Source organism: Populus nigra, chromosome 11, assembly GCF_951802175.1.
Source record: "Populus nigra chromosome 11, ddPopNigr1.1, whole genome shotgun sequence".
NCBI classification, from domain to species: domain Eukaryota; kingdom Viridiplantae; phylum Streptophyta; class Magnoliopsida; order Malpighiales; family Salicaceae; genus Populus; species Populus nigra.
Window position 1 is genome coordinate 12,882,611 of NC_084862.1, and position 9,088 is coordinate 12,891,698.

The 9,088-nt window shown below is 37.4% G+C and overlaps 1 protein-coding gene across 1 annotated transcript; it reads right to left on the reverse strand.

The window, feature by feature from the left end:
• Positions 1–5,661: 5,661 nt before the first annotated feature.
• LOC133668073 (probable methyltransferase TCM_000331) lies at positions 5,662–7,519 on the reverse strand. Its single transcript, XM_062087819.1, has 4 exons — positions 7,445–7,519; positions 6,704–7,111; positions 6,109–6,363; positions 5,662–6,033 (listed from the first exon to the last, which is right to left on the reverse strand). Exons 1-4 carry the CDS (start codon positions 7,517–7,519, stop codon positions 5,668–5,670), a joined length of 1,104 nt encoding a protein of 367 aa, XP_061943803.1. The 3' UTR covers positions 5,662–5,667.
• Between the last annotated feature and the right edge of the window lie 1,569 nt (positions 7,520–9,088).

Consider the following 9,088-nt stretch of genomic DNA (forward strand, 5'->3'; position numbering starts at 1 on the left):
TACAGAAAGTACACAAACACTCATCCCGAAGCTGACCAAAGACAACTATGATAGTTGGTGCATCAGATTAAAGGCATTCCTTGGTTCACAAGAGTGTTTGGAGATTGTACACTATGGTTATGATGAACCAGAGTCCAAAGAAGAAGAAGAAGCTTTACAAGAGGCACAGAAGCAAGCCCTGAAAGTCAACAGAAAGAAGGACAACAAAGCAAAGACCATCATCTACCAAGGTCTTGATGAAGATACATTCGAGATCATAGCTTCCGCTGAAACATCAAAAGACATATGGGAGGCTCTCCAACAAAAGTACAAAGGTGCTGACAGAATCAAGAAGATTCGTCTTCAATCTTTGCGAGGTGAATTTGAGTTATTGCAAATGAAGTCCTCGGAATCTATTTCTGATTATCACACAAGGATTATGGTGATAGTCAATCAGATGAGGAGAAATGGAGAAGCCATCGTCGATTCTCGAATTACTGAGAAAATTTTGAGATCCCTAGATCCAAAATTTGATTTTGTTGTTGTCGCTATTGAAGAGTCCAAGGAAGTGGACAAGTTGACAGTGGATGAACTTATGAGTTCTTTGCAAGCTCATGAGCAGAAGATTGTAAAGCGAAATGGAGATAAGGCCATTGAGCATGCCTTACAAGCAAAGCTGTCTCTCAAGGACAGATATGAGCAAGGGGAGACCTCAACAAGTGCTCAAGCAGGAAGTCAACAATCCAGAGGAGGATTCCAGAGATTCCAAGGAAGAGGTTCTTGGAATACAAGCTTCAGAGGAAGAGGTGGCAGAAATACCACCAGAGGAGGCCAAAGACAACAAGCATTCACTCCTAGAGGAAGAGGAGGCGGTTACAATAACCGTGATAAGAGAAATATCCAGTGTTATAGGTGCAATCAATTTGGGCACTATAGCACTGAATGTCAAAGGAAAGCTCCGTTGGAGATACGTGAGCAAGCCAACTATGCAGCGAATGATGACAGAGAAGAAGCTGCATTTCTTGTCCAACAAGAACTTAGCGAGAAACAGGAGAATATATGGTATCTAGATACTGGAGCCAGCAATCACATGTGTGGCTACCGAGAGTTATTTAGTGATCTAGATGTGACCAAGCAAGGTCTAGTTACTTTTGGAGATACCACAAAGGTTCCATTCAAAGGTAAAGGCAGCATCCCAATTAAGTTGAAGAACGGCGATTCCAGCCACATCGCCAATGTCTATTATGTCCCAGCCATAAAGCAGAACCTGATCAGCTTAGGTCAACTTTTGGAGAGAGGATATACTTTTTACTCGAAGAATTGTCATCTAACAATTAGAGACAACAATTGGAGATTAATGGCCTATGTGAAAATGTCCAAGAATAGGATGTTTCCTTTGAACATCCAGTATGATGCAGCAAGGTGTTTGAGTGCCATCACCAACAGTGAAGAATGGCTTTGGCACCTGAGGCTTGGACATCTGAATTTCACGAGCTTGAAGATGCTAGTAAGCAAGAAGATGGTCAAAGGTTTGCCCCACATTGATCATCCAGATGAAGTCTGTGAGAGTTGTGTCCTCAGCAAACATCACAGATCCAGTTTTGCCAAAGAAGTCAACTGGAGAGCAAAGAGGCCACTGGAGTTAGTACACACAGATGTGTGTGGCCCAATTACGCCTATGTCGACTGGACAGAATAGGTACTTCCTCACTTTTATTGATGATTTTAGCAGAAAGACGTGGATATACTTTCTGAAGAGGAAGTCAGAAGTATTCAATTGTTTTAAAGATTTTAAAGCAATTGTGGAGAAGCAAAGTGGCTACATGATCAGAACCGTGAGATCTGATCAAGGTGGAGAATATACAGCAAATGACTTTGAAGCCTATTGTACACAACAAGGCATCAGACATCAGACAACACCTGCTTATACACCACAGCTGAATGGTGTAGCTGAAAGGAAGAATCGCACGATTCTTGACATGGCAAGAAGTCTGCTCAAAGCAAAGAAGTTGCCCAAGCAATACTGGGCTGAAGCTGTATCATGTGCAGTGTATCTACTGAATCGCTGCCCAACCAGAAGTTTGCAAGGAGTCATTCCAGAAGAAGCATGGAGTGGTCACAAACCAAGTGTTACTCATCTACGAGTCTTTGGTTGTGTGGCATATGCAAAGATCCCAGATGCAAGAAGGAGAAAGCTTGATGATAAAAGCGAGAAATGCATCTTTGTCGGATATGGTGAAAGAAGGATGGGATACAAGTTGTATAATCCCATCACGAAGAAGGTGATTATGAGTAGAGATGTTATCTTTGAAGAAGATAAATCTTGGGAATGGAATGATGATAAAGAAGCAGGCAAATGGATCAACATTGATTTGATCCTTGAAGGTGAAGAAGTACCAACAGTACTTGTCGAAGAACCGATTGTGCCAGCAGCTGAACCACAAAGTCCGATGATTATGCCAGCAGCTGAACCACAAAGTCCGGTACACAGATTTCCTGTATTCAACAGGAGGAACACACCAGGAGCATCATCATCAACACCACCATCAGCATCCTCATCAGAAGAACCAAGAAGGATGAGAAATCTTGAAGAGCTGTACGACGCCACTCAAGTAATGGAAGATACAAATTTGTTTTGTTTCTTTGCAGATAGTGACCCATTAAGCTTCAATGAAGCTGTCACAGAAGAGAAGTGGATAAAAGCAATGGATGAAGAAATACATGCCATTGAGAAGAATGATACCTGGAAGCTGACTTATCTACCAGAAAACAAGAAAGCAATAGGTGTCAAATGGGTCTACAAGACAAAGAAAAATGCAAAAGGAGAAGTGCAAAGATACAAAGCCAGATTAGTAGCTAAAGGCTACAAACAGAGAGAAGGCATTGACTATGGAGAAGTATTTGCTCCAGTAGCCCGGCTAGAGACAATCAGACTGATGATCTCACTAGCTGCACAACATAGATGGAAGATCTATCAACTCGATGTGAAGTCAGCATTTCTGAATGGCTTCCTAGAAGAAGAGATCTATGTTGAACAACCACTTGGATACATTGATGCTGAAAATGAAGGCAAAGTATACAAGTTGAAGAAGGCTCTCTATGGTTTGAAGCAAGCTCCGCGTGCTTGGAATACCAGAATTGACAGGTATTTTCAAGATAATGGATTTGAGAAATGTCCATATGAACACGCCATATATGTGAAGAAAGGAGCAGATGGCAGCATCTTATTTGCGTGCCTGTATGTTGATGATTTGATATTCACCGGCAACAACCCTACCATGTTTGAAGACTTCAAACGAAGCATGGTACAGGAGTTTGAGATGACTGACATTGGTTTAATGTCACATTTTCTTGGTTTGGAAGTAATGCAGAAAGAAGAAGGGATTTTTGTATCCCAAAGCGGTTACGCCAAAGATATTCTTGAAAGGTTCAAGATGGAAAGCTGCAATCCGGTATCAACTCCAGTTGAGAATGGAGTGGAATTGAGGAAGAGTAAGGTTGGAAATGTCGATCCAACTTACTTCAAAAGCTTAGTAGGAAGCTTAAGGTACTTGACATGTACCAGACCGGATATACTCTACGGGGTCGGACTCGTCAGCAGATACATGGAGACACCAGACCAGTCTCATTTGAATGCAGCCAAGAGAATTCTTCGCTACATCAAAGGCACAATGAATGAAGGTATGTTTTATACCTCAAGTAAAGACTTTAATCTTGTAGGCTACTCGGATAGTGATTGGGGTAGAGATCTGGATGAAAGGAAAAGCACAACAGGGTTTGTCTTTTTCATGGGAGACACATCTTTCACATGGTCATCCAAGAAGCAATCGATTGTCACATTATCAAGCTGTGAAGCTGAGTATGTTGCTGCTAACTCAGCCGTATGCCATTCAATATGGTTAAGGAATATGCTGAAGTTTTTGGGATTTCCTCAAGAAAATCCTACGGAGATTTATATAGACAATCGATCAGCAATCGCATTGGCAAAGAACCCAGTGTATCATGAGAGGAGCAAACACATTGATACACGTCATCACTTTATTCGGGAACATGTGAAGAATGAAGAAGTCCAACTAATATCTTGCAACACAAATGATCAAGTTGCAGACATCTTCACAAAGCCTTTGAAGAGAGAAGTATTTATCCGATTAAAGTTCATGCTTGGCATGACATCCCTCGATTGAGTTTAAAGGGGAGATTTGTTGAATACTAAACTCAATCTAGAAGGTCAAGGAAGGCAACCACCGGCCAGCCAGCCACCAGCTATGACCGACCAGCCGCCAGCCGCCAGCCGCAGCCGCCAGCCGCCTTCACACCACCGTCCACAGCCTCCTTCACACTTGAAGGTTGAATTATCTTGTTTTGAATTCGTGTATAAATAGCAAGCTGAGCTTATGCTATTAGGAGTGGGAGAGTAGAGATAATAGAGAGAAACACTAGAGAGAAAGAGAGGGTGTGTATTGTTAAGCTTGTTGTATTTATCTTTGCTCCTGTAAGCTTGTGTTCTTGAAATAAAACTTTGTGTTTTATCCCCTCTGAGTGTTTCAAAGCCACCACCAGTGGTTACTCCCACCAACAATAATGACTTCATTCTTAATTTATTAAAGATATTCTTTCTCAATATATACAATTAAACTTTCATTCATCTATTTCTAAATCTTTCAAGGACTAGTGAAATTATTGACAACAATATATCTTTGTTGACTTGTTGTTTTATACAAGTGGGTTAAATATAAATATAAATATAAATATATTCTTTTAATTTTTTTTATTGTGTCTCTAATTTTTTGAGTTGTTTAGTACTTCATTTTTAATTACTAGTAAGTTGATCATCATCATTTTTCATATGAAATTCATAACAAAATGCACCATACACATATTAATTTAATAAATTCATAAATTATCATAAACACTAATATTTTTAATAACTAATTATTAAGGAATAAAACTAAAATTAAATAATGAAATAAATAGAAAAAATAAAAGAAACTCGCCTAAAACATAAAGCATAAAGTATAAAAGGTTACTTAACTAATTAATTGTTTAGAACTTAAGAAAAATTTTATACAAGGAAGATGGGCAGGAACAATAATAAAAAAAAAAAAGCTTATATCAATTAATAATTAATAAAAAAAATTAAACTTGTTAAGTTATTATATTAAAATTCTAATATAAAAAATATTTTTAAATAATAGGATTAAGGGGGCAATTGCCCCCTTAATCCTCATTGTGGCTCCGCCACTAGTTGGATCTTCCTGAAACCATGGATGCCATTTATGAACATTGCCAGCAGATGCAGTGTAAATTGCCAGGATTTCAGGTGTTTCCAAGTCGCTGCCATCATTCTATGAAGAGCTTAGAAAGAAGAGTGAGGAATATTTGGGCTGTCCTGTTTTATAGACTAGTTATTTCTATATTTAACACGAGTTACGTATAGCATAGTTATAAGACATCATGGTTATGAATCGAAATCGGATGAATCCAAGTTTTTTTTTTCACTTAAAAAAATAAACAAAACCAGAACGAAAATGTTTTTTTTAAAAAAGAGAATTTTCATCTGAACGAAAATGTTTTTTTTCACTTATAAGACACTGTTTTTATTCATAATGAGCCAAAACTACTTCCATAGATAATTACTTTATTTCTGCTTCAGAGGAATTTATTCGCTCATCATTTGCTACACTGGAATCTACTCCTTCTTTGTCATTGTGAGGACTATTTTTATGTGTTTTGTCTTCTCCACGCACAGATGTTCACCTACATACTCTGCGTACCTCTTGAACAATTCATCCATTATATCATCTCCAAAATGACTAACCAACATCGGTTCTGCAGCAGCTCTTATAATATTTGCCACATTTCGTCCACATTGGTCCTTGTCAAACACAAAATTGTTGTTGTTGATATCATCATTAGCATCCCAGTTAATGGCAAAAGTTTCTAGCTTATTAATATCGAATGACCCCTCCATTTCGATAATTTCCCTCACTTCTCCTTCGTAAGGATGATAGAATGGCAGATTGAAGGTATCGATATCGGCCTCTAAAACAAGTCCCTGAAACTTCAATTAATTAATCTCCAGAACCAACAAGGCAAGCAACTTGCTTCATTTAAATGAAAATAAACTAACCTTTGCTGCCAAGTCTAGCAGTGACTTTGCTAGCAGCTCCCATATAAGACAGCAATCATTGCTTCTTGGATCGTCAGTACTCCTGCTGATGAATGTAAAAACTACACGTCCTCCTTGTATTATTTCCTCTGAGCGTAAGCGTAGAAACAAGGAGAAATCCTTCTGGAATTGCTCCAGGTAAGCTTTAAATACATTAGGAGGACTTGCCTTTGCCATGTATATGTTCCCCTTGTTATTTGATATACCTTCTGGCACCTAATGGCATGAAAATATATGGTCAGGCTTTGCCATGTATATGTTCTCGCGTGACTAATTTCAACCACAACAGGCAACAGCACATTCTATATATAGTATTGATTCAAGCAATTGCTATTATTTATATGTATTTTGTGTTGAATTATTTTAAGCTGTGATAAACGAGGTTTCAGGTTTTATATTAACTAAGTAATGGCTATAAACATCTTGTTTTTCTTCTTCTCTACCAATTTTTGTTCGTCTTTGATATTTCGCTATCTTAACTAGGCATTCCAGTTACTGGGATAAATCATTATTAACCTTAGAGATAGTAATTATGAAAAAAAGACAGTAACAAAACCTTAGAAAGCCAGTGTAGACTGCAAGAGGAATGAAAGAAATGCAAACTCTTGCTTGGGAAGAGCCTGTGATAGAAAGAACCAGGTACTCCTGATATGAAACAGTGCTGGCCATACAAGTCTCCCTTTTCTTCTCCCAACTTCTCGCAGAAAAATGGCAGCGACTTAAAAACAGTATTGAAATCATTCCCTGGAAGGTCATTCAGAAACATCTGAAATTCGGGCAGTTTACAGTTCTGCTGTTGGCAAAGCTCATAAACGACGTCCATGATTTCAGAAACGAACAAGAGAGTATTGGGTCCTGAAGAGCAGCCCAAGTCTGCTAGTTTGAAGCAAGTGGGAAGGGCGGTGCTGAACATGTCCTTGATGGTATCTTCTAGGATTGGCCTAGCTTTTGATAGCACTGCTTTCTGCGAAATGAATTATCAAACCACATCAGAATTAATCTGCAATACTAGCTTCCAGGAAAAAAATAAATGCAAGAATTACTAATATATTACTAATGCATGCAGCGATGGCTATTTGCTTTCTTCATATCATTAAACTTCGCTTATCCTACCTAACTTAAAAATTTAAGTTGCTACGCGAGGTCTGCTCTACTTGCAATAAAATTCTAACACTACCAAAAAGAAAGGGAAAAAAAAAGGGTTATTTGTCTCTCTAAATGCACTATGACATCACATTTTTATGAAATAATGTAGTAACGAACGAGGTGTTAGAGGGGGAGAGACAGAGAGAGAGACTTGAAAGAATGAATTCTTGGCGTAGCTGGTTTCACCATCTCCTGGATTCATGCAAAGAACGCGTTCCACCACCATGTTTATTGGCTGTTGCTTTGGTTCTGCTATCTGCTGATTTGTTCTTAGCTCGAACTTCTTATATAGAGTTTTCAATGCATGAAATGTGTGGTTGTAATAGAAAAAAATAATTAAATAAATTCATGTGAAAATGATGTGTATGTATTTTTGTTTTTTGTAATCCCATTATTTCCTAGCTATTAACAAAACAATTATAACAGATGCGTCAGTTTAACTGTTTTTATGAAAGTATGGTAAAAATAAAAAATTTAGAGATAAATTTAAAATTTATATCCTAATAAATACATGTTATCGGAATCTCTCCTTCAGTACTGTCATCATCTCGAGGGTACGATATATGGGAGAGATGCCACCTCTACCACCGCCTAATCTACGTACTGAGTTCAAAAGCTTAGTGGCTCCACGCTATCAAAGGCTTTGATATATAATAATTAATTAGTGTAGTATGTGTTATTGTTTTCTGGTTTTAAAACGTCCACTCATTCAAGAAACTTAGGTATTAAATGGGTAGCCGAAAGAGATGGATAAGTTTTGCATAGAATAAATAGAGGGTTATCAAAAGGTCAACTATTAAGAGGTAGATAGATAAGTTTTCAAAATTATAACTCACATAGAATAAATTGTTGAGCAAAACCCATATAAAACAAACAATGCTAAAATAAAAGAAAACTAAAATTAATTAAGAAAAACTAATTCTAAATAATCAATTGTTGCGGAATGAAATTGAAAAAAAATTAATAAAAACTCAACGTCAAAGAAAGATATTAAAAAAATCAATTAAAAAAAACAAAGGCCAAGTTTGCGAGCCTGAGTGCCTAGCATGCCAAAAACAATCAGTAAAAATTATCAAAGAACATAAAAAAAGAGCCATGTGTGGTTTAGGGTGCGTTTGTTTCCTGAAAACTGGTTTTCGGGAAATCACTTTTCAAACTTTCTTGTGTTTGTTTGACATTAGAAAAGTTAGTCAACGGAAAACACTTTCCGATCAACGGAAAATACTTTCCTGTCAAAGGAAAATTTGGCTTGATTTCCAGGAAAGTGTTTTCCTTTTATTTTGGGTGGAAAAGAATTTCTAGAAGTTGTGAAAAATTTAGAAATATCATATTATTTGCTGATTATGTCAAATTTAGTCCTCAAACTTTTAATTGCTATATATTTTGTTTGAATCTTTTTTTTTCAATTTCATCCATTAAAATTTGATTTAATATCATCTTAATGTGCATTAGCCTTTAAAAAACAGCCAAAGCGCATGAGCCTTACATTGTTTTACAAATTCAGATTGGGCAGGTAGTGTTGATGATAGAAAATCTACAGGTGGTTATCTTGTATTCTTTGGCCAAATGTCGATTTCGTGGAAATCAGGTAAGCAACGTATAGTTGCCCGTTTTTCCGCTGAGGCTGAGTACAAAGCCTTAGCCGATGGCACTGTTGAAGTTATCTGGCTTCAGTATTTATTAATAGATCTTCAGATTCCATCTATTTCTGCTCCTACTATTTGGTGTGATAATCTTGGTGCCACTTATTTGTCTGCGAATCCTGTTTTCCATGCTCGCACAAAACATGTTGAGG